General features: G+C 45.7%; 1 protein-coding gene across 2 annotated transcripts in view; it reads right to left on the bottom strand.

Annotated features, from left to right (window-relative positions):
* Positions 1-120: 120 nt before the first annotated feature.
* Clic5 (chloride intracellular channel 5) overlaps positions 121-26,301 on the bottom strand; it is a 147,066-nt gene continuing 120,885 nt past the window's right edge. For both annotated transcript variants that reach the window (XM_076858626.2, XM_076858627.2), the window contains exons 5-6: positions 10,301-10,485; positions 121-5,017 (exon numbers count right to left, since the gene is read on the bottom strand). In XM_076858626.2, the coding sequence (XP_076714741.2) occupies positions 4,850-5,017; positions 10,301-10,485 (353 nt within the window). In that variant the 3' untranslated portion in view covers positions 121-4,849. The remainder of the gene's footprint in view (positions 5,018-10,300; positions 10,486-26,301) is intronic.

Genomic DNA, 26,301 nt, shown 5'->3' with positions numbered 1-26,301 from the left:
TTTTTTTTTTTTAACTGGGAAAAATAAAGCCACCTTTATTTGACGAAGAGAGAGATTTCATACTTATCATTTAAAACAACATAGAAAATCCCCACCTCAAATCAGGAGTCTGATGATCACTTTTATAATATTTGAAAATAAACCAACTTTATTTAAATCAGTCAATACCAATCAAGACTGGAAACAAATTTATAACTGGTTCAGAGTCATGAAGAAAACACTCAGCTATGTCTTTATTAAAAGGCATTTTACATTTGTTAAGGCTTGAAAGCAAGGCCAGTTATTTTATCACCACAGTTAAAGGTCTTGAGAAAAATCAAGTAACTATCACTTGGAGTGTCTTTATAAAATGAAATGCTTGTCCTTTTATAAAAGCTAAGCATCTTTTGCTAAATGAGTCAACTCCCCAGCTTATAAAACAGAACTATCCGGGTGGCCAGAAAAATATGTCAAATTCAAACGTTAGCTGGATATTTTATATTTTAAATATATGCATAGTTAATACTGTGAAATCTCTAACTATATGTAAAATACTTTAGATGATTGGATCCTTAAAACTATGTTTTGCCAACAAAATGAAACAAAACAAAACAAAAAACCCTAGATTACTTTTATAGCAATACAGATTAGTCCAAACCTTATATTAAGCAACATTTTATTTACTTTTGGTAGTGGGATGGGGGGGGGGTTGAATCTATTTCCTTAAATCACATTAAATATCATTATGCACAGTTTGGATCATACCTAATTAGGAGAGAAAATTGCCCTGAAACTAAGCTGAGCAAGGATTGACCAGGGGAGAAGAATGTGTAGCAGGAGGAGGATACAAGCCGTCTGATTTGAGTGGTAGAAAGTAGTGGACACACGGCCCTGGGCCGTGTGCAGAGGGCCCCAAGGCCAAGGACAAGGTCACTTACGTCCTCCTGACGTCAGAATCAGATGCTTCACCTGCACCCATTTTTCTAATGCTTTCTTCAGATTCTTCTTAATGTGGTAGGAAAACCAAATAGGAAAGTAATACCTTGAGAATCACTGAACTGAGTTTTAGCCATGAGCATCTCTTCTTTCCAAGGAAGACGACACCAGTGTCTTGATCCCCCGTGCAGCTAAACTGGCTCCTGGCCAGGGGGGATGCAGGTGAACCACAGAGGCACCTACTGGACACCCGTTGCTTCTAGACCCATTTAATTCCAGATGCAGATCCTCACAGTGAGGGTAGATTCTTACTAGACACAGCTGCCCTTCCTGCCTATCTCCTTATTCATTCTATTTATCTAGGCCTTGCTGATTCCTGGGCCTCTGAGCTGGTCAAGCTCTCTCTGTTCCAGATATTCTCCATTCTAAGACCCTTGGGTACTGTCATCCACAGAGCAGCCACCACCAGGCACAGGGCTGTGAAGGGCTTCTGTTGCTTCATTGGACAAGTGCCAGGAAATACAGCCCAGGAAACCACTTCCGGGATGTCTTTTCAAAAATTTTTTTTGAGATAGGATCTCCTTATGTTGCCCAGGCTGGCCTTGAAGTCCTGATCCTCCTGCCTCAGCCTCCTGGGCAGGTGGAGCTAAGGCATGCACCACCCACCTGGCTGGAGGGCTTTTCTTTGATGTGAAGATCAAGATCCTACCAGGGCCCTGTCAGCGGGAGGAGGAGAGACAGTGCCATTTCGGGGGAAGATGAAACTACTTTGGGGTCCTGTGGTCACAAAAGCTGACTGACTGTGTTTTCCACATTTCAACTCGTTTCTGTGGTACCAGGTGGCTCCCAGACCTCTTGTCTTAAAGGAGAGTCATATCCATGTCTGTGACTCTGAATTTGTCAGAGACTTGTCTTCCTTAGTCAGGAGATGAAGGAACTGTGCTCGGGATCAATTAAGATTTTACTTACACAGCTCATCTTGTATAGTTATTAAAATCTTATCCAATCCCTTCTTTCTGGGCCAACCAATCTAAGAGGAAGTCCTGAAGAGGCTGGTCATTTCAACTCTATAACTGAGTCACTGGGTGACTGGAGTGTGGCTCTAGTTTTCTGCTTCTGCCTCCCATGAACCTACTCCACAAAAAAAATTGTGATGTCAAAGTCAAAAGAGACAAATAAATACAAAATGAAATAGGATCTCGACACAAGTAAATCCTATTTCTGTGTCAATGAAAAGCATTCTGAAGGACTGATATTCATTCAGAACCAATCACAAGGACCGCCGCCTTCCCAAAAACTCTGGAGTACCGAGTCCGGATGGAAGCTTTCAGTTCTCCCCAGGTGGTTCCTGGCCCCACCACACCATAGCTAAGAGAGGGTGCACTGCGCACTTGACAAGGTTAAGGCAAAGCCCAGAGAGTCTGGAGGAACTGGAGAAAAAAATATCTTTGGGGGGAAAAAAAAGTAATTAGAAAGTAGTACTATTAATATTATTGTTATTTTTACATATGTAACTCTAAGCCAATAGCCAGTTGCATTATATGATCATCTACTGCTGAAATAAAAAGGTATTTTTGAATTAAGTACCCAAAAGAGCTTTCCTTCTCTAACTCCTACCCCTCTTTAAAATGGTTATAATTTGTCACAAAATACCCCCACAGGGCCTAAATATTGCCATTTATGTAAAACTAACTCAAGCATAGGAGGAACATCTAGAAAGAACAATATTGACTTGGTTTGGCCTGTTTGTTTTTAAAAACTTGACAATTGCTGGATTCTGATATCACATCAGCCTCCTTAGCATTGTGTGGACTCCTCTGGGCTGGGCAGCTGCTCCCCCTGGGGTCCCTCTGTGTGACTTTGCAGGTGACTTTGCAGAGGAGGCCACCTGGGCACAGGAGAGTGAACCACCCCCTTTCTTCTGGCCATGCTGTAAGATCTGGAAAAACTTCCCAAGAAACAGCTCAATTTCACACTAACTATAAGACCTGGATCATTCAAGCTCTCAGCCCTTAGGAGTCCAGTTTGGGGCCTCTCCTCACAGTAAAAGGGGCTGTTTCCTCACCAGTTCTCCATTGTAAACATCTCCAGGGGCAGTTTCCAGAGAGACTGTGGAAAGGTTCCTTTAGGGTGGAAATGAATCAACTCATTCTGCCTTTTCAAAGCTCTCTCAGGCTTGTAAATTGTCCTCCTGAGAAACCTGGTCTTCCTCAGTTGGCTAATGGGGAGAGCTCTCTTGCTTCCTCCCCTGGTTTCATCAATGGGCCCTATTTTTTCTTTGGAGCTCCCTGGAGGCAGGCGGGTCCAGTGATTGCTTGGGTTAGGATTTGTTGATGTTTCCATGGAAAAGACCGTGCTATCCTGCCCTCGCTGAGAAATGAGCCAAGTCCAGGGGCTTTCCGGCACTTGGGAGCCTCGCCCTCCACCAAAAAACGAGAGGAAGGAAAGGACTGTGGAAGTTGAGGGCCAGAGGCTGATGGATTTCCTTCTGGGGCATTCAGTGGGCCAGGGAGTTGATGATTGGTTCATTTTTCTTCGTTTCCTCCGCACAGGTCTCCATGCTCAGGCAGGGTAAGGAGGCGAAACTTGAGGAAACAATGAGTAAGGAGGGGAAAAAGTAGCTGGAACATGGTTGCCTTTATTTCATCTGGCAGCTGAGTCTGATGGATGGTAGCAAAGTTAACCCAGATGGGTACATTTTTTTTTCTTCAAGTTTAAACCACATGGTCTTCCCAGTGTGGATGTTCTCCCTAAGGTGGTCCACCATCATGCCACTTCCTGAAGCCGTCGTTCTCATCCAGCAGAGGCCTCAGTCGAATTGGCCCCCAGCAGCCACCTGAGGGCACCCATTCAGCCCACCTGCATCCAGGTGCAACTTGGGAAAACCTGGAAAGATATTTTTGGCCAATTTCTGTTTTTTTTTTTTTTCTTTTCCCCATAAGGTTGGGAGTTACAGGATATCCCAGTCCCAGACTTAGATCAAGGGAGAAAAGACCAAGTTTACCAGGGAACATCAAGCCTCATACCAAACTCCTTTACCTTCCCCCCCTCCCCCTCCCCCCTCCCATCTGCTTTGTCACAGACCACAAGCCACTCACTGATAAGCACAGTCAAACCCAGGCATGAAATTGCCCATGAAACACCCACTCCTGAGCTAGCAAACCCCATGGCTGGTAGACCCTGTGGGCCTTTTGGCATCAACACTACTCTGTCTCGCCTCCCCATCCCAGGCACCCTGGTTTGGAATTGCATGCCAATTCTCTTCCTGGAAAATTGCCGGACAACACGGAAAACCCATGGTCAGCACCAGCCAGGCGCACAACAGCACTGCAGTGAACTGAGAATGTGTCTGAAGTGACTTTGCAATCTGGCCTTCAGTGCCCAAGGACAGCAGTGTCAGAAGCAGTGAGCGACTGGCAGTGTGTTTGCCAGATGTCCCAATCCACCGCCAACTCCCTTCTCCCCCATTCCCTGCATTTCCCCTACCAAGACATGGATCTCTCTCTGATAGGAACTCAAAGGGCATATTTGTCCTTGGCCTCACAGTTACTGACAAAAAAGAGGGTCGAAGAGGAGCTGGTGGGGTGCGTTTCTAAAGCATCTGAGTGATATTTTGATATTGGCAGATGGAAGTAGTCACCGTTCGGCAGGTCAGTCCAAACTGACCAGGATCCACCCATCCCAGATCAGGTCGGCCGGCAGAGAGGTGGTCTGTTTCTATCCTCTGTGCTTGCCAGATTCCTGCGTGATAGGCAGGGGATGGCGCTGACCTTAAAAGATGATCACGGGCTGGAGTTCTGGTGATGCCAGCAAGATGTGGCCTGATTTAAAAAAAAAAAAAAAGTTTGCAGAGGCATTGCGTTAGAGGAGTCTGTAAAGTGGAGTTCTTGGGGAGAAGTGGAGCCCTGTGCATTAGGACGGGCATGGGCAGGGCTCAGGACCGGCTGAGGCGCTTGGCGACATCGGCATAAGCCAGCTCGATCTCGCTGTCCGCTGCACAGGTGTTGGTGAACTCATCCCGGGCATAGGCGTTCTTAAGGTACCGCCACAGGCCTGTCATCTCCGCCGGGAAATCGTAGTTGCGGTATTTCTTGGCCACAATCTAAAGAGATGACAGGAGGGAGGCGATGTGAGTGCAGGGAACAAACCACCTTGGTGCAACGCTTCGCACCAGAAGCAGAATGTTTGCAATGCAAGCGGGCAGCACTGCCTCTGTATTTATTTTGTTTCTTAAGTGTCATTTTCCCTCTGACCTAGTGGTTCCACTTCTAGGAATTTTTTTTTTCCTTAGGAAATAATTGTGGATATACACAGAGATTTAGTCACATAATTATGATCATAAAACTATTCTGAATAGCAAAAAATAGTGCATAAACTCCAATGTCCAACAATCCATAAATTGGGTATATACTTTCTGTATATAAATACTATGGGATACCAGAGAGTCTTTAAAAATGCTGCTGCTGAGAGGAATCCAGTGATCTGCAAAATATTTCAAATATACTGTTAAATTTAATGTGTAGCAGAACACATTTGGAGAAACTTGTATATACCAATATATCAACAGTGGTTATGTCTGATTGATAGAATTAGAGATACTTTTTCATTTTATCTTTCCCTGGTCCACTTTTTGTACATAACTATTATTATTCATCGAAGAGGAAAAAATAAAACAGAAAAAGTAAGTTAGATGTTGTAATATATATGTAGGTTCAGGTTATGATGTGGGAGGGAGAAAATAGGGATGTCTGTTCTCCACCTGATTTGCCACACTCAGGGGACATGGACTAAAAGAGTTCCGGGGAAGTGATGTTTGTGTTGACACTAAACAGTAGCATAGTGTTTCAAAGCTTGGGCTCTGGATTTCAGTGGAGTGGATTTATAATCCTGACTCCACTTATCAGCCGTGTGACCTTGAACATGTTACTTAGCCTCTCTGAGCACTATGTTGTTGTTGTTTTTTTTTTTTAATCTCTAAAATGGAGGTAATAATAGGACATGTGTTATAGTAGTAAGTTACTTAATACACATAGAATGCTTAGAGGAGTGCCTGGGACATAGTAAGTACTCAATCAACATTATCGCCTACAATTCATTGAGGCCTATCTTCCATCCATTTGCATGCATTTCCTCTGTGAGTGGTAGCAGGGTGGTCTCTTGAATATTCCTCTAGCCAGGACAGCTTTGGATATGTAACTTGTGCATCCCTGGTCTTTGCACTCAGAAGGGCCTTGCCCTTGATTTAATCCTCTGCCATCAAAATGTGAACGTTCATGGTCATTTTTCAACAAAGGGCCCTGGTCTTCACTGTGCCCGGGGGCCTACACATGAGCTGGTCCTGCCTCTAGCCCCTGGGATTTGGGTAGCGGTCACAGAGAGTAGCATCACTCTCGAGGCTCTGATTTCTGATTCTCTTTGGAGAGGTTACCAAGCCACTGGCCCTGGGATCCTCCTGCTCAGAGAAACCCCAGGGCAGCCATGCTGTGTTTTCATCTTTCATCTTCCCAGGGCAGACCCCCCTGGGAAGCTATGCCAAGGGAAGGATGACAAGGGCCTGTGGCCAGAGTTCCACGCGTGGGTGCATTCATTCCCCTTACATGCTCCAGTTTGGAAATTCCATGGCAATTCTAAGCTCTCTTCTATCCTGAATCCAACTACTGTCTTCGTGTCCTTTTTCCTCTTCCCCAGCTTGTGAGGAGTACACGGACAGGAACCACAGCTGCTTTATTTGTGGACCCCTCCAAAATCTCAATCACGATGCGAACCCTGGTACGAACAGAAGCAAGCACCCATTCACCCCGTGCTCTGCTTCTGGTGCTGCTTTAAGCACTTCAAGAACTGTTACTTTATTTATCCCTAAATTACTTCATAAGAAAGAGCTTATTATATTCCAGTTTTACAGAGAAGAAGAGTAAGGCACAGAAAGGTTAGGTGAGGAGGGATTCAATAAAGAGTCGTCGTTAATCTTTACTAACTTCAGGTTTGCGAACATCAGACAAAGTGTATCTTTTAATTTTGTTTCTTTGTTTGTAATACAAACAAAACAAATCTCTTAATATTGCTAGTTTGTTTGTTTTGAAGTACAGGGGATTGAACCCAGGGTGTCACAGGCTAGGCAGGGGCTCTACCACTGAGCCACATCCCCAATCTCCAAATCAATTCATTTTAAAGACTGAAGCTCCTTTACAAGAGCAAAGCGAAACCAAGAGAAATGAAGTGACTTAGACTATGTTGCACAGGACATGCATGACACCGGTATCTACTGAGTAATCATGAGTATTCATCACAGGCCCTCTCTCTTGTCTGTAGTTCTTCCCACTTTAACGCTTAGATCTATGTTAAGACATGGGCCAACTCAGGGTTCTTGGTTATGAATCTAATATTGCTGCTCAGAGAACAGTTTCCCGGGGCCCTGACATGCTGAGAGCCCTGAGGAGCTGCCTCAGGCTCAAAGTCCTCTACTTTGTCTTGCTTCTCCCCCTCAATTACAGAAAGAAGCTCTTTCGGTAACTCCCTTAACTGCATGAAGATGAGATTCCCCCCAAAGGGAGGCAATTGCCCCTGCCCCCTGCTCCTGAAATCTCATAATCTATCCCAGAAAAAAAGAACATGACTATAACCACACCTGGAAGGTGGGCTCCTTCAAATTCCAAAGAGAATTATTTCACAAACTAATTTCTGTCTCTGGGTCCACTCATCTCCCTAAGAATCATTTAGGACCCCTCAGAATTGCCACATTATCCATCTCTTTCTCCAAACCTGGCTGTTGGTGAGTGCCTGGACCAGGACACCTCAGCGTCCACGGATGGACAGGAAGCTGAGAGTGAGCCCGGCAGAGCCAGCGGGCGAGGATGCACGCGCAGCTCTGACGTTCTCAGCAACCCTCCTGCTCATGTTTCAAATTTGCTCTTTCATATGAAAATGGTTAGCTCCCACAGCCCAGAGTGAGTTCTGGCATCTGAGGCCAAACTGGAGGCCTGACTTGGCTCCCCCTTGGCTCCTTCTGCACTGCAGAGGTTTGCCAGGCCCTGGATCTGATAAGCTGGATCAGCAGAAATCCAAGGAGACAGGAGCGGAGGCCCAGCCTTTGTTCCCTCGCAGGCCGTCCTCCGTCTGATCTCCGGCTCCTCTGAGAACAACCCAGTGAACTTCCCCCAAGGACAGGCGATTCACTGAGTCAACTGAGGGCTGCAAGGAGTTGGAGACATCAGGGGGTGGTGCACGTGGCCAGGGAGAGCTGTTTGTTTGCCTTATTCAACAAATGATTCATCATTGAAGGATGGATACATGTTGGAATAAGAGAGGAGCGAAGCAAAAAAGGAAACAGGAAGGAATCTAGTCCATGCCCCTTCTTTTAGGCATAAAAAAGATAAATTCCAAAAAGATGGAATGGTTTGCTTTAGCCTGGGCTGCAGTTGGTGGAGATATAGGACTAGAACTTGGATTTCTGATCTTTCCATTATGTGGCTTTGCCACAGTGTGACTGAACAGGGATCATAATGTCCCTAACAGTGCTCCTTATTCCTCAGGAAAAGGTGAATAAAGTATTCTTTGGTGGGTGGAGCATTCAGGAGGTGATGACTTCAAGTGACACAGCTTTGCAAACCATTGTTATGGTCTGGACATGAGGCATCCTCTAGAAGGTCCTGTGTTAATGCAGGAATGTTCAGAGGTGCAATGATTGGATTATGAGAGCTGTAACCTAATCAGTCCATCCTGGTTTGAAAGGACGAACTGGGTGCTAACTATAGGCAGGCAGGTGTGGCTGGAGGACGTGGGTCACTGAGGGTATGTCCTTGAAGGGTTCATCTTGTCTGTGGCCCCTTCTCTTTCCTCTCTCTGCTTCCTGACTGCCATGAATGAAACAGTGCTCCTCTGTCATGTGCCTCTGCCCTGATGCTCGGGCTCATGATGGGCCCAGAGAAATGGACTCAGCCAACCGAGGACTAAACCTCTGAAACTATGAGCCAGAATAAACTTTCCCTTCTCTTAAGTTGTTCTTGTTAGGTTTTTTGGTCATGGTGCTGCAAAGCTAACTGACACAACCTCCAAGTGACTATTGGCTTGGCCATGAGCCCAGCGTCTTCCTATTAATAAATTGGATTTTCCCAACCCATAGGCACGTGATTCCTTTCTGGTTTCCAGCTCTGACCAAGATCCCGTGGGAACACTGGTACATGCACAGCAAGGTGATAGCAATGCAAGCTTGGGGTGCCTGATTGGAGGAAAGCCTGTATTACTAGCTCAGGTCTTCAGCTGAAAAGCAATAGGCATAATGTACCCTGCGGAGGAATGATGGAATCTGAATCTTCTTAGTGCAGGGTAGAAAGAAGCTGGCTACCATAAGGTTATTCATGTGGCGATCAAATGATCAATCAAATAATGAGTATTTATTACTCTCTATCAACATGCTTGAAGAAGGCCCTCATTGTCTGGCTGAGATAATAAGATATAGACATGTGTAAAAATAGGAAACAGCAAGATGGTAAGACACCATTTTTTTTTTTTTTTTTTTGCAAGCACTGAGGGTTAGAAAAGGATGTGGGAAGAAGTGTTAGTTTAGAGAACTTTAGGGGATATATTTCCTTTTTTTAAGTGGGATGTACAGCAGACTGGTTTTGTGTTGTTCCAGAGAACAAATGAGATACAGGGGATATGCCTGGGCTCCATATAAGGAGGGGTATTGTAATAATCTGAGCTGTTCAAAATGGTAAACATGGCTCACCAGGCAGAGGGTTCCTTACCACCCAGAAATATGCTATCACAGCTTCCCAGAAGCCTGTCACAGGTTCAGCAGAAAGCAGACCAGTTTGGGTTTGGAGATTATTTTAGGTGGCCTCTGAATCTCAGGTTCCAAGATTTGTTGTCTAGGAAAGGATTACACCACACAGGCTGCATACGGTAAGGGCAAGGAGAGCCGGGAAGTGCCCCTGCTCTCTCCATCTCTTCAGCTAATAGACAAGGAAGAGGATGCTTTTCTACCCCAGGGATCTGCTACAAGATTTGTGCACAAAGAAATGTATGAAGACACACAAGGGCTTATATAAGGGGGATGCTGGGGTGTGGTCAGCAATAACTCCAGGAAGAGGTCTTTGGAGTGATATGATTATCTACAATAAAGATATTGCATTTATTATATATTGAGACCCTACAATATGCTAGACACTTTCACACCATATTTGCCCTCCCAAGAACCCTAGGGTAAGCAGAATATACCTATTTTGTAAATGAAAACGGAAGCTCAGAGAAGCTATACAGGCAGCAGAGGCTGATGTTGGGTCCCCATTCACCTGACTTCAGAGCCCAGGATCTTGACATCCACACAGGTGACCTGGGCCTAAGATGCAGTTGGTTTCACCAGCACCCATGCATAGAGCTCCCTTACCTTGACCACATGGAGCTTGGGCAACAGATTGCAGTCGGCCAGGGTCAGCTCATCCCCATCCAGGAACTTGCGCCGGGACCCCTTGTCATTGTCCCCACGGGTGTTGGTGTCGATCTCCTCTGGCAGCGGGGTATTCAGGTAGTCATCCAGTTTCTTCAGTGCCTTGGTCAGGCCTCTCTCAAGGGCTGGCAAAGAAGAGCAAAAGAAGGATCTTTAGTCAACCCTCTCGTCACTAGATACAGTCAAAGGATCTTCAGAATAGAGTAGCTCATCCCAACTGGTCTCCCTCCTCATTCTGCCAGCTCACCACACTCTGCAGAATACCTGGTCGCCATGAACGTGATGCAGGAAAAGTGTATTAAATGGCCCCCAAAAGCAAACCCTAACCAAATGATGAACATTAGAAAACCCCACCCACTGTCTTTTTTTTTTTTTTTTTTGAAAACATATATAAAAGGAGAAACAAAGCAGTTAGGATAAATGCCAAAGTTTTTACAGGGCTTATCTCTGGAAGTTCAATAATCCTAGTTGACTTTTATTTTCTTCTTTTGCTTGCCTATATATTGTCAATATTCTACAATAAACCCACACATTAATTTTGTAGTATGAAAGGGCTACTAAGTAAGTAAACAAAAAACTTTAGAATTCTATGGCTAGCGATGCAACCAGATTTTGTGGAAGCATTAACTCTGGGTTAATGCCTTCCAATCTTCCAGACCTCTGGGCATCATGCATAGGAATGAGAGCAGCCCTGAGTGGCACTGCTCTCAGAAGAGCAATGGGGACCAAGGACGCACACTGGTGTAATCTATGGCAGGTTGTTTACAATACAGAGCTGTCCTGAATGGCAGGGCCAGCTTACCAGGCAGCAGTGTCCACCAGAAATGTCCACCAGTTGCCTGAACACCTGTCAGAGATGCCACTCAAAGAACAAATACCAGAAGGAAGATGTTGTGGCAGAAGGATTTCATTGACTTGTTTCAATGATTATGTACCAGGTCACTCATTGAAGACACATGAGCTGAGCAAAAGAACAACAGTGGGAAGTCACTTTTCAACCAAAGTCCTTCCACCCAGAATCTCAAGTCCAATCTTTGAGCACTGACAAACACGTTCCACCTGAGCACAGAGGGTGGCCTTGGAGGGAATGGCTGGTCGGGTCATTAGCCACTGCACCTGTGTCTTCAGCCCCATTCCCAAGGGCTGTTTTTCCAGACTTTGGTTTAGAGCCTGCCACAGAGATAATGGGAGTCAGGCCTGATGCTCCTTCCAGCAGATATGAGGGGGATGTTGTCTGCAGGAGGAGAAGCTGAGGGGACGGTCCTCTTGTTCTGAATTTCCCAGATGTGCCTTCTGTAGCCACTCCTCCACAGCCTGCTTTTGTCTTTTCACAGAAGGCTTTTTGTTTTGAGACAATGGAATGACACCAGCCCAAGAAAAATCAATTGAACGCTTACTGGAATGTGTGCAGACCGGCTGGAGGTTGGATGTTAGTTTCTCAATACTTCCTCCTCCCTGGTATGGCATTTGAACTTGGGCTTCATCGCCTGCTTTGTGTTTCCAGTTTGGGAGAACAGAATGAGCAGGGCTGGGAAAAATGCTTGTATTCCCCTTAGCAACTGTCTAGACTGTGATGGGATTACCAGACTGTTCAAGGGCAACGCCGGAGGGAGGGTGGGTCCTAGACCATCTCATTATGCTTTTCTCCCCGAAGCACTTGTGAATTGTACTTGATTTGTTTGCTTCCTCAAATCCCTCTACCCCTTTCAGTTATACAGACTATGGCGAAATCTTGGTTATAATGGAAAAAAAGAAAAACTAAACAGGGTGCCTGTCAAAATTTGACCCACTGACATCATCCAAGAGGTGAAGAGATACAGGAAGGGAAATATGACATTGTGAGTTGTAATTCCAGGTGCCCCTTGGAGACCTGAGCAGGCCACAGCTCAAGTCTGTACCAAGTCACTGGCCTGGGAACAATCATAAAAACTGGTAAAGACTAGAGCAATGATTGAAGCTCCCTGAAAGGCCAGTTCTGAACAAAATTCAACAGGCAATAGTTGCAGATGCTTAAGTTTCAAGATCCCTTATAATTGCATAGGTGTCCTTCAAGGTCTTAGGTCTGATTTATAAATTTTTTTTTAAAATTTGAACTTATTGTTTTGATCTTAGATTCTACAAATCCTGCCTAGATGCCTGGTCCTGCAACTAGGTATGAACTTGGGAAATTCCTCCACTTTCCTGAGCTTCAGTTTTCTCATGGCAAAAATGAAACTAAAGACACCTAACCTTTCTGTGGCCACTGTAAGGATTAACTCAGCAAATGCAGGGACAGTGCCTGATACAGTGCCCAGTGCATACTAAGGAAATGAGTCAACGGGAGTTATTGCTTCACATCACCAAATATAGTGATCATTCTGTTTCCTGTCAGTCACCCCATACTCTTAGTAAGTATATTCCTAAAAATTTCAATGTGCAGTAGACAATGAGATAGTCTAAGCCTCAATTCGGAGGTCAGGTCCCTAGAAGGGAAAATCAATAGCCTGGAGCTTTGTTTTCCTTACTTATTTAATGCACAGCCATAGCTCTGGTCCTCATGCTTCCTGGGGATCCTCCTTGTGCCTTATTGACAGGCACAGTTAGAGGGAGACTGAGACAACACACCTGTATGCTAAAGCACTCCCAAGTTCCCAAATAACAAATGGCAGCACCCATTCTCTGTCAACTCTTTTTTCTCCTACCTGCCAACTCCAAGCTCTGATGGTGGCGCAATCTGGGATCACAGAATCAAATGATCTCTTTTGGCTAATGGCACCTAGTTCATGAAACCATTCATGTTCTGGTAAGAGGGAGGGGGCCTGTGAAATAAAACAGGGGTGACCTGAGATGTTCATTCCTTCTGTGTTTATATTTGAAACCCCTGCTCCAAAGGATTTCCTCAGAGTAGTTGGATGGGGTGACCTCAGCAAGTGAGTCTGGAGCTGAGGTACCCAGAGACTGAGGATCACTAACAAACACCCAGGCACTTGATGGATACCCTGTCCTTTTACTGTTTTCTTCCCTTCTCTGCCTCTGCACCTCATAAAGATTTATTCTGTACCACACACAAATGCACTGGGTAAAATATGTGATGGGGAAACAAGGGGAATAGTTCATAAATATTTTCAGCCATATGCAAACAATCTCAAATTTATTTTTCTCCTTTTTTTTTTTTTTGAGGAGAGAAAAAAATCCACCCATTCCATGATCGCTTCCAGATTCATTGAGGTTGATATTACATAAGACCTAATATTGTTTTCTCGTCGTAGAGAAATAATGTCTTGGAAACAGCAACTTGAGCTAAGAAAATAATATAGTCTTACTAGGGCACAGAGGCTGAATGGGGACCTGGGAGCCAACACTCTAACTCAGCCTCCAATCAGTTCTTGCAAAGTATGGCTTGCGCTGGTTTGCTGGTAGCTGGGTGCTGCATGGGGCCAGCAAACCCCGGGGGCTCTCGTAATGCATGTGGAGAGAGGGAGGCTGTCTAAGGTGGTCTTTGAAAAGATGGGAGCAGGCCTGTGGACTATGTAGCTGCATGGTGTCCCATGCATGGCTCTTCTCTGACATGTGCACTTGCAAAGAAATAAGACCTGAAAGCCCGCCTCTGGCCATCTTCTGCAGCCTGGAAGGGCGTCTGCTCAACTCTACTGTGGAGAAGGAGATGGTGAAGGAGCTAGTGGGCATTGGCCCTGGGCTGAGCAACCTCTGCATTGCACTGTTCTTTCTGATTGCTTCTCAGTCCCATTCTCCAGCACCAGCAAGGAAATATATATAGTCTGCCAAGTTCTGAATCGACCCAGGGATGTGTACGCTGCTTATTGCTTAAATACACAAGGAGACCATGGAGAAGGAGATTATTATTTATCCTCATCTAACATAAAGAAGCCAAGTCTTAGACTTACATAGGCACACCCACTTGTGCAAGCACACACAGTGGGGTCCTTAAACTGCCCCCCCAAACTACCCCTAGAATGCACTAGAGCAACTGCCTTGCTTTCTAATTGCCATGGCCTTCCTTACAAGCTCCTGGGTGGTGGAAAAACAGCAGCTATAATTTAGTCCATTCTGGATTATAACCTAGTCTGATGTAATAATCCAAACAGTCCCTTTAGGGAATTCTCAGTCTCTTTTGCATAGAAGAGCTCAGTTTCTCAGAGAACCTCCCTCTCCCTTCCTCTTCTCCCTGCGTCAGTGGGGAGGGGGCAGGGGAGGCGGCTGCTGTGACCTCATGCCACTGGCAGCTGGGAGTTCTGGAATCTACAGGGCAGGAGGCTTTGGAAAGCCAATATAGGTCCTGCCTCTCAGTTATGCTTCCTTCCAAAATAACCTGGGGATGTGGGCCCTAGGGGTGGGTCACAGGTAGACCTGCCTCCCTCCAAATTCTGGAGATCCCCAAGCTAAGCACTGCATAGGACTCCTAGAAACAGCACAAATGCTCTCATTCCTCTTCTCTCTTCTCTTTTATCTCCAAGTCCCCTGAGCCAGAAGAGGTGGATTTTCCCTATCAAATAGTCCATCAGCTACAGAGTAGCAAGATTCTTGGCCTTGGCCCTTCAGCAGAAGGACTATCTGGACGCTGTTAGCTGAGTCCTCCGGGCAGGGTCCCCGATGAGTGAAAATTGAGAGATAAAAAAGTAGAAAAATTCTAAGATGATCGCTTAGGTTACAAGGTTTCTGTCTTGTTGAAAATGCTATTTTGAATATCAAAAACTGAATATTGAATTGCTTTTTTTTCTCTCTTAGAATTCCTTTGACAGAAATCCTAACGTCTCCAGAGCTGACGGATGCCTAGGATGGATTAGAATCATATATTTAGAAAGGTAAAAAGAAACATATTGTCAAAATACTAGCCCTCGTCCTCCTACAATAGGAGAAAACCAGAATTTTAAAAGAGGCTATTGGATTCCAAAACTGAAGTTTCTTCCACTCTGCCAGGCCACTTCTGGGTGCCAAGGGCTGCCCTATTGCTCCTGGGGACCCACATGGCCTGACATGTGCTATGGACTTGCCTCATCCACCATTATTTCCCTGGCAAAAGGATATTACTCCCTCATGTCCTTCGTTTCAGCTAATTTGATAACATATTTGCATTCTCTATTAATGTTGATTTTAGCCAGAATTCTTGGTACTTTCAGCGCCCAGGATTGGGTCTAGAAGGAGCTATCTCCAAGAACAGAGCCTACTACCAGGTTCCTTTGCACCATTTCTCTGCAACAAATACCAATGCTGCCTGTGCTTGGGGCCCATGCTGTCATATGGTCTATGGGACAGTGTAATGGACAGTGAGAAATCCACTTGGATTTTGCTATGAGGCAAGAAACACCTATATACTGAGAAATACCTTGAGAATGGAATGAAAATTTTGACTATTCATCTCTTTTGAGCTCATATGGATATAACCAAAGGGCATAAGAAGAAGTGCAGCTGTGGAGTGAGGGAGACCAAACAGCGATTTCTCCGGCTGTTACATTTTTTGGAGAGAAACATACAAAGATGGTAGGTAGCCTTGTTGATATTTGCAAGTTGAAAACTCAATGATATCATGATGGTAACAACAACAACAACAACAACAAATCCAGGAAGAAAAATTTAATGTCACCTCTCCCTCACCTTTCGGAGGAATGATACTTTTTTCCCACCCAGCTACGAGGGAGGAGAAGAAACTGAGAGGCCAAGTTACCCAGGGCCAAAGATTCAGGAACAAGGGAGGCTGGGCAGCACAGGGAGGGACTCAGAGAGATAGGAGGGCAGGAGCAAGGGGAAGTGCAGGCCACATGTGCAAACTGTCCGTACTGTCACATCAGGACACATGGAGACTGTTGAAAAGACAAAGATGTTCTAAAGGGATTTTTAGGATGTCAGGCTTTGGGATGGGCAGTGTGACCCCCTAGCCCCTGCCCCCAGCATAAGAAACAAAACATAAAGTTCTACATTCATTTTTCTGGGTTTGGGGAACCAGTCCCAGCCAGCATATGTGAGTGGGAAGGACCTTGCAAAGGTAAAATTCCAAAGCAAGACAAAACTGGGGTTCTCACATCCACAGTGGCTTTCTGGAAGACCCAGCCCACAGGTGGCTGATCCTCACCGTCCCTTTGTCTCTTAAAAACTTGTCTTCACCAGGTCCTTAGGGCACACTGGCTCAGAACTGGCACACGGTTCTAGATGATGGGGAGAGGGCTTTCTGGGTGGGGTCCCCTCCGCTGTGCCTCGGCCTCTGGCCAGATTTACATTTCAGTGGTGTCACCAGAGGAGGGACAGAGGGAGCTTAAGTCAGGGTGTCAGAGCTGTGCAGGAGGCTCGCCTGTGGGGACTGGTGTGATAGGCAGCAGCAGAGTGAGGCTTTCGAGAGACTTGAGCTAAGACCTACGTCTACTTGTGGCTGTCCCTGAATTGCCACGTTTGGTGCAGAGGGGGACACAATAAAAAGCAGCTATTATCGTTTATTAACTATCATTGCTGTGGAACTTCAGTTTATGAGGGGATGGGGAAGAAGAAGGCACTTCTTCTTGAAGACAAGATGAGCTCAAGCAGATGTTTGATGTTGGAAGTGAAGCCTGACACCCTGGAACTTTTCAGATCTGGGAAGGATCCTGGAGAACTCAGAGGATGGTGCTCACTCTTGGATTTCCCAAAGCATTAGGGGTCTACAGTTGCCTGGAAGCAACGCTTTGGGTGGGGCCTTGTCCTCCCCAGGCTACAGGGGTATGGCAACTTTTCCTGATCAGATCACCTGGAGAATTCACGTCCACCTCTGGCTGCAGGCCAGGAACACTGGACGTGGCCTGACAGCCAGCAAGGAGATGTCAAATCTGTCCTGGGTACAAAGACCCAGGGGCTCACAAGTGGAAAGCAATTCCCAGACCTCTGTTTCCAGGCCCTGGTGAAAACAGAAAAACTAAAAAGACAAACAACAATTTGTGAGAAAGCAACAGACACCAGACAACTCCAACTCCAACCCCAACAGATGCCCTAGCATACCTCCAGGCAGCACCAGCAGGGTCTGGAAAGGTCCATGGTACATGGTACCACAACTGTTCTAGAAAGGATTCTGGACTTGTGGGGAGGATGAATTAAATGCCAAGCTCCTGTAGTTCTTTCCAGAAGAGGCCAGTAAATGATTCTTACTCCAAAGACAGGATTTGAATCTTGTGTCTGGGATGGACTGGGCCACAGGACACTGTGGGATGTCCTGCAGCCCCTTTTGGGTACAGCGAATCACCGAGTGACTAGAACACTCTGATATATCTCAAAGGAACCCAGCAGCTTTTCCTGAAGGAGGAGACATGTTCCACGCGTAGCTCCTTCCTCAGGCTCTGGAGGGGATCCTTGTGAAGAACCATCTTTTCACTTAGCTCCACAATCCCCTGGCATATGGCCTGTTTGGAAGGATTTTACCCAACGATGACAACAACAGATGCGTTTTATTTTATTTTGAAGGCAAGAGAGACTTGGGCTATTACATGGCTGTGTTTAAAACATCAGCGGGATAAAGAGTCCAGGCAACTCCAGCAAGCCTTTCATATATATTTCCAAGTATGAAGGGAGGTATGGATAATATAGACAAGTTCCAGGTCCAGATAATTTTCTAAATCTCCTAAAAGCCACAGTAAATTATCACTTAGGTCTTCAAATTTAGGTTTCCTTTGGTGTATACAATCTGTACCATGCAAACTCCCCACATGTTTATTTATCAACAGGAGAGAGAGAGAGAGAGAGAGAGAGAGAGAGAGAGAGAGAGAGACTGACTCTGAAAGGAGCCAGCTCAGAGGGAACAGCAGAAACACAGGAGCAAGCAGGCCAGACTTGGAGCCAGGAGAACAGAATGTGTTCCTGATTAGGGAGCAGGGCCTGGACTCTAGCGGTGGGGCGGTGGCGACCCCTTCTGGCCTGTCCTTAAGCAAAGAACACTGTTCTGCATCGATCACGGGAACCCATATGTGTTTCCCATTAGGTTTTTTCAGAAACTCATAAATGGTTGTAAAACCCATTGCGCTAATAGAAAGGACGACATCAGTGCTGACTGAAGCTATTAATACTAGCTGTAGTTTATGTAGCCGACGGAATCAGGTTGATATCTATGTGCTTTTTATGGTCATTTCTGAACATCAGGCTATAGATTAGGTTTCCTGAAGATGCTCAAACATTTGGAATGGTCTGATCAGAGGAGATTCCAACTTTATCCGTCATCTGACCCAGCACTGCAGATCTGATGCTTTCCCAAGTCTTCCTCCCTCGGAAAACTCAGGCTGAAGCGATTTGATCACATTCATCTTGCTTCATCCTCAAATCGCCATATCTTTCAGATATAAGAGCCATATGCAAATGGAAAGACAGCCATCCTGCCACCTCGACTCTAAATGATTACTGGCTTTGGCAATTCTGTGGCTATGCCAAACATTCTCTTCTAGTTGCCAGTTCTTTTATTTGTTGGAACAGTCCTCTACTTACTGTCCCCCATGGGCCAGGTTTGGTGGCCCTTGCTCCTCATGGAGTGTGAGGTCAGGATTCAGTGGTGGAGCTGGGGTTTGCTGAGTATATTTAGGAAACACATGGTAGTCATTCAGCGAATATCCATTGGTTTATGAACTGATTTGATCACAGTTTCCAAAATAACCGACCCATGTTTAAAAACTCAGTACCACATGCATTTTAAATAACGGATAATATTAAATGTGTAACACACGCAAGTCCGAGGGCCAAGACCACAGGGCTGGCTGCCTGGGCTGCAATCCTGGCTCTGCCACATACTAGCTAGCATAGGCTGCTTGGTCCCTGTGCCTCGGTTTCCTCATCTGCAAAATGGAGATCACAACACAGCACATCTTATTGGGTTGCTGGGAGTAATACTTGAGTCCCTGCAGAGGACACAGAAAGGTGCCTGGCACACAGTAAGCTGTCATTATGTGTAAGGTGTGAATTGTATGAGAATCCAAGTGCACCCCCCCACACACAAAAAAAAAAATCAGGCTTTACATTTCCTAAGCATTGACCTGGTCCTTTCCTTCTGGCTGTGCAGTCAGGACTGCATCTTGCCACTGTAAACCTTCCTCTTAACACTCGTGAATGGGACAGCCTTGGTGGTTGTGGGTGACTGATGCAGAATTCCCCAGAAATGCTATGATCCCCAGCTCAGAGCAGTTCCTGGTGCCCTCACCTACCCCCACAAACTACAGTCTGGGGCCAGAAGTCATCTACTGAGAGTTTTAGTCGCACAGGTTTTACTGCAGGAGGCTTACATGTTCTAAAATTTGAAGTAAGAGGATGGCAAATTAAATGTGCAATTTTATACTTCTGTTTCCTAAAATCCAGGAGGGGTCAGATTTTGTCAACCCCAAAGGAGAATTTGAAATAGTGTTTCTTTTTTGGCATGGCTAGATCAGATATTTTCACCATAGGGGGAAAATACCTTAACTTGAAAGTGAATTACATGCAAGAATCCACTCTCCCCTTCTTTGTTACTAATAAGAACCAGAACCCAGATTTTTTTTTTTTCTTTCAGGGTAGCAATGTGCCCGCTCTAAAGTACTCATCTTCCCAGACTTCCAGATTTTCAGGAGGTGAAATGACCAAGTTCTGGCTAATAAGATGCAAGTAGAAATGTATCAATGTGGTTTGGGAGAATAGAGGATAGCTGGCACTTCCTGAAACCCAGATGTAATGTCTGGAAGCAAAGCAACCATCTTATCACATGAGGATACAAGTCACACACTGAAGATGGAGAATCTTTAGTGATCTAAGAACTTAGATCCATTAAACTCTTTAAGCAACTACATTTACTTGGAACTCTATCCTCTCTGGACTTCTTGTTATGTGAGAAAAGCAAATTCCTATTAAGAAGTAAACATTTATCAAGAGTACTTAGAACAGGGCATGGTACATAGTAAAATGCTTTATAGGCTTTTGCTATGTAAAATTAAATAAATATTTGCTTTAGTCACTGTAATCAGGTTTCTATTATATGTAGCCAAACACAACTCTCAATATGTATATGTATTCTGATATATCATTATTTAATTTTTATTTTAGCATTTTGCACAGGGTCTGCTACAGAATGAGTATTTGTTGAAAGAATGAGCTATTCAGTGGTGTTTCAAGAAAGATGCAAGACCCCCAAACTATGTGACTCTATGTGTTCATGTAACTTATTATGGCTCTTAAGAGGATCCACAATAGTTCTCTGTCTTTGCATAAGTATAGCACATGGCTTCTTGGGAATGGAGGAAGGTATTCTATTTGTGTGTGTGGTCTGGGATGCCCTCCTGGGGGTCCCAGGCTTCTTATCATCAGAGCCAAAAGAGAAGCATAGGTTACTACAACCTGCATTTCTCTGTCAAATGACACAGAACCGATGCAGGGCCAGTCCTGGGCAAAGTGTTGAGTAAAATGCATCTTGGGTAAAACGTATCTTGGTTACCTCCAGTGGAAGCAAAATGAGGGTAATAGTCAGGGCAAACATCAATCAATGGTCAAGTGACTATCAGAGTGGGTGCTGCAGGCCTGAGAAATCACTGAGTGGAACCCTTGCCTCCCAGAAATATTCAAGAATGGAAGAGGTTCTGGACAAAAGCACAGAAAAACATATTTACTATGATCCAGATCATTAAATACTTCTTCCACCAGGGCTCCTAGAAAAATAATTTGCCCTCTGGCTTGTAGCTGAAAGAGCACTAATTGTTAGCCTTCTGTGTTTTCCCTTTTGACTCTTGGTGAAGTTTCAGCTTAACACCAGATATTATTTTCCTTGATTGTAGCTATAAAATAAAAACAAAGGTGAAAAGAAAAATACACTTAGCAAACACCACAGACAGCACACTGACCGTCTCAGATGGTTCTCAATTACATTTTTTTTTAACCTTGAAGCTCAACTTCATATCACAGAATTATAAAACCATTGTGTGTGCTCAGAGGAAAGACAGTTTTAGTCACAGAACATCATGAGCTTTACGGGAGGCCTGGGATGCTTCTGAGAAAGATAATCCATGGGTCTGAGTGAACCCTAGGTGGGTTCAGGCTTAACAGGTGGGCTTCCACAGGAAGCAGGAAGTACTTGGAAGAAATGCCCTCACCACTCTCCTGACCTTGATGGTCAGGGTGGACCCATTCATCATCTCTCAGTAAAGGAACAGGTAGGGTGGGAGCATCTTGAGATGTCTGGGATACGATTCGCCCATTCATCTAACACATATTAATTGAACACCTGCGCTGGGTCAGGTGCTGATCTGGGCCCTGGGGATAATGATGGTGAGAGAGACATACCCATGGAGACAGCAGCCCACTCCTGCTCCTCAGGGAATCATCCCGAGCCAGCAGCATCCGGATCACCTGGGTGCTTTCAGGCTCTCTGCTTTTTAACCACACCCCCTGGGAGACAGAATATGCTGCCCCAGAATATAAAGGATGGTTGTGTTGAAGACAGTTAAGAAGATGCAGATGCAGGAAAGCTCTCTGCCTTCCTCCATTTGTCTAAAAGCAGGATGTAGATTCACAGAGGCAGAAGGTAGAGAAGGAAGGTTAACCACGGAGGACATCCAGCCGACAGAACCTGGAGATGGCACCAGAGGAGCCTACAAGAATAAGTTTTACCAACCAGCCTTTATCTGCCATTTATTTGCCTTCTCATAAATGGCTGCCCTGGAGACCCAAAGTCCTTCTGTCTTGTCACCTTTCTAGAAGTGTAAAAGTATCCTCTGTCGAAGATGCCATGGAAGCTGGAATTCAAAGCCACTTTGTTGGTCTGATTGCAAGACGAAGAAAAGAGCTGTTCGTGCTGAAGTCCTAGATGCGTGTGTGTGTGTGTGCTCTGTTCACCCTGCTGCTCGGGCTCACCCATACACACCTGTGTGCCCTGGAGCCTTCCTGAGTGACAAGGAAGGACTGTAAAGGAAGCCAAGGACTGTAAAGAAAGCCGAGGGTTTCAAAGTCAAGGTCCTGTGTGGTGCCTTTTCTCCCCCCAAGTTATCCTCCTTGATAAATTCAGAATACTAGACGGGATTCTAGCCCAATTTCGACTCTGGTGTTTTAGTAAGAGCTGTTTGTAGCAAAGAGTTCAAGAGCCGAGCAGTGCCTGCTGTGTCATGGCTCCATCCCTGGCTCCACAGTGCCTGGAGAACAACATCCACAGTCCTCAGTGTGCCCACCTGTGAAACGGACACAGGGCTGCTCATCCTGTCCCGACAACATGGTGACAAATTTGCCAGGGAGAGTTTATAAACGAGGGTGTTGGAAGCTTTAACTTGAAGGTCCTGCAGACTACTTGGATTTCACATTTATCATGTTCAGCTCCACCTCCTCTAAAAGCTAGAGGAGTTCATTCTGCAGGATAATTTACCCAGAGCCATTTTCCATCAACAGTCTGCAGAAATAAGGGGAGAATTCTTCCTTGAGGCTATGTCCTGGTCATGGACAAGAGCTCATGAGTGATGTCATCGTACAAACCAGCTCTGACCCTCCCAACTCACACACACACCATGACCAGCCCCCACACACCATGACCAGCCCACACACACCATGAAATGAAGACACACACGCATAGCGCTTCACTAACCTCAACACCATCATGCTCAACAGTAAAGCTGTGAGACCCACGTTTTGTCCCAACAGTAATAGAATTTTGCATTTACATTTTTCGCAGATTAATTGACCTAGGAGCCTATTCTGTAAGGAGGTAGGCAATGGCCTTTGCTAATACATAGAAACATTGAAACACACACACGAAATGCGAGAGAGGGAGAGCGACTAAGCTCCCATGTGTGTACTGCACAAAAACAAGAGGTGTCAGTTGCACAGATGAGGTAACGGTAGCCAGAGGTGAAAGAGCATTTAACTTGTGTGCAAATGACTCATTTAATGCTCCTTTATTCCCTTGGTCTCTATCTGAGTCCAGGCCAGGCCAGGAGCGCTCGTTCTGGTCAGACAGCTGGAAATTCCACCACATGGAATGGTGTTGGTGGTCTCGGCTCTGCTGCAGTCGGGAGCCCACACAGCAAAATTCCACTAATGAATGCGCCCACCCACGCAGGACCCATCACCCCCTACCCCTCCTCCCGCCCTGCGCCAGCCCCCTTCGACACACCACACCGCCACCAACCGCCTTCCTTACGACTGCCCAAGGATTCCTTTCAGGAGCAAAATTTGTGAAATTATAAATTGCAAGCATCCGCCTCAACAATGAACCAAAGCAGAGACCCTCTGGAGGAATCCCGGGGCAGCTCTGGGAGGCACCAGAGGAAGCACGGACCCCTCCCCTCCCTCTTGCTCTTAGCCTCAAGGACCCTGGGGAGGCGGAGGCGGAGGCTAAGACCACGGTATACAACCTGGGAGGTGGGTCCCACCCAGCCTAGGTTATTTGTTTTTCTTTGCAAGAATGCTAATCAAAGCAAAATTTTAACCCAACCAACCAACCAATGAAATACCCAGAGTCATTTCTTGGCACGCAGGGATTGCCAAGGGAAGGCGCCTGAAGGTTCCTTTGTGGACAGAGGCATTTTTGAAAAAGATCGTCATGGTTGCTTTATGAGGAAGTGGCAAGACAGCCACGTTACCCCCAGCCTGGGGTCAGCCTGCCCACCCTGGAGCCCTAAGAGAGCAGCCCACCACAGCCTCGGGTACTCTTCCCCAGGCCGGGAACCAGCTGTCCTGAGCTGGCACACAACTGTCCTCCAAAAGAAGCAGTGGGTGTCTCCAACAGAACAGACGTGGGGGCCCAGGCCACCCCATGACTTCTACTTCTGAGGGTGCTCCAGGCTGATCACAGCTCACACTCCTACTGCTCTTCACATTTCACCTTGGCTTTCTCATCAGGTCCCCAGGATCATGAGGCTGAATGAGTGGGGATTGTGACCATCTCCTTGGAAAGGCCAGGCCTCCAGACAGGGCCACAGTGACATGGGGAGGGGAGGGAGAAAGAGAAGGCTTTAAGCCCTTTGCTATTGAAGTGGCTTGGAATAATAAACACACACACTTTCCTTTAAACGTGGCTCACCACATCCTGGGGATCTGGCAGAAAGCACTCCTCCTATCACCCCCCCTCCAGCCCTCACCCCCAACAGCAGGCGGCTTTCATGACGCTCTGGGGGAAGGCACGCGGCCTTTGATAATAAGGGGCTCGTTAGTTCTGGGCTAACGGCCCTCCCAGGCCGCTGGGATCCTTTCAAACACTTTTCTATTTCAGGTCAAGGAAGTTTGTAAATGTAAAGATGAGGTGGTGGAGGTGGGAGAGGAAAGGGAGAAAGAGGTGGTGGGGGGCAGCTTGTTCTGGGTAGCCAGGGGCATCTGGAGGGTCCATTAGGCCTGGTGGACATACCCTTCCTTTGGTGTAGGGAACAGTTAATGAAAGGTGGCTTTGAGTCACAGAAGGAGACCTGGACACTTTGGGAACTTAGATAAAGTGAGTCCCTGCCTGAAGATGCTTGGAAATCCACACTCCTTAGGCTAAACATGATTAGCTTCTCTAGAGCTGATTCTTCTTCTGGCCAGAAGAGGGCAGCACATGCTTCTGCATTACAGGGAAAGCTGGGCCTCCAGGCACTAAGGGTGGACCACAGATTATTTGGAGGAGAATTTATGAAATTAATAGCAGCAGCAGCAGTATCAGCAATAGCTATCACATATTGGTGCCTACTGTGTACCAGGAACTAAATGCTTTATACACATAGGTGCATTAATTAACATGACAATGTTATAAGAGAAGGCACTATTATAATCCCCATATTCAAATGAGGAGGCCAAGGTATACAGAAATAAAGAGAACTTGCCTAGTGTTGCCTAGTGTTTTAGCCGAGTGTTGACTAAAACAGAAGGTGGCAAATTTCAATCCAGGAGCCAAATCCAAACCACTCTGTATTTTTATGGTACCCTCAAGCTAAGAATTTTTTTTTTATTTTACATGTTTGGATAGTTGAAAATATGTCAAAAGAAGAATAATATTTTGTGATATATAAAAACGATGTGAAGTTTGGTGTCTATAGATTGAGCTTTATTGGAATGCAGCCTCGCCTGCTTTAGGACTCCACAGCAGAGCTGAGCAGAATGGAACAGGGTGGTCCTGTGCAGCCCTAAGTTCCAAGATATTTATTATGTGACCCTTTACAGCAAAATCTCACTAGCCCCTGACCTGAGAGGTAAGAGCCACTTGTTTCCAGGCGAGAGGCCAGAGGGCAGGGTTCATACTTCAGTGTATATGAAGTCAGTACAGCGATTCCAGAGAGGTCTGGAAGCATGGAGGGCCTTGGTTTCCTTTCTTTCCAATAGGTAGGTCAAAGTGAAGCAGCAGGGAGGGTTTGATGTTTCCTTTGAGGAGTTTCAAGGAAGGAATGCAACGATAGATCAGGAAAGACCATAGGAATCGCTACCATATTTCATGGAGTCTAAGATGCATATTTTTTCAAACTTTGACATCTTTGGACTCAGGCTGTGTCTTACAATCAAAATTTTAGCGTTTAAGTGAAAGCGCTTATTGTTTAAGCATAATTTGTTTCTCAGCGGTATTTAAAATAATAGCATCTTACAGTGGATGACATCTTAGATCAGGCCGTTCCTGCCTCCTCTATCAGTTCAGCCTCTTTTTGTCTCTTCGAATAAAGGGAGACTTGTGTCTTTCGTTGGTAGAGCACTGAATTGTAAACTCTTAAAACCAGCTGAAGTCTGCAAGCCTCGATTCTCTAGGCATCAAAGGAGGACTGTCTTGCTTGATAGATCACATCAGAGATTAATATTTGACTTACTCAGAGATTTCATTAAAAGGGAGAAAGGGGTGTGTGCCGGGAAAGAGGTGCTTTTGGATGGAAGAGTGGTGGAGGCTGTTGGAGGAGTGGGTCTGTTGGGGAGGTCCAGAGGTGACCAAGTATGGGACAGAGGTGACCAAGTATGGTCACAAACCACTTAGTGAAATAAAGACCCCAGTGCCACAGACAGATGTCTTTGCCTCCAGCATGGCCTCTGCAGGGGGACCTTGAAGATAA

This window comes from Callospermophilus lateralis, chromosome 6 (assembly GCF_048772815.1).
Source record: "Callospermophilus lateralis isolate mCalLat2 chromosome 6, mCalLat2.hap1, whole genome shotgun sequence".
In the NCBI taxonomy this organism is placed as follows: Eukaryota; Metazoa; Chordata; class Mammalia; order Rodentia; family Sciuridae; genus Callospermophilus; species Callospermophilus lateralis.
This window is presented reverse-complemented; position numbering and strand designations above follow the sequence as displayed.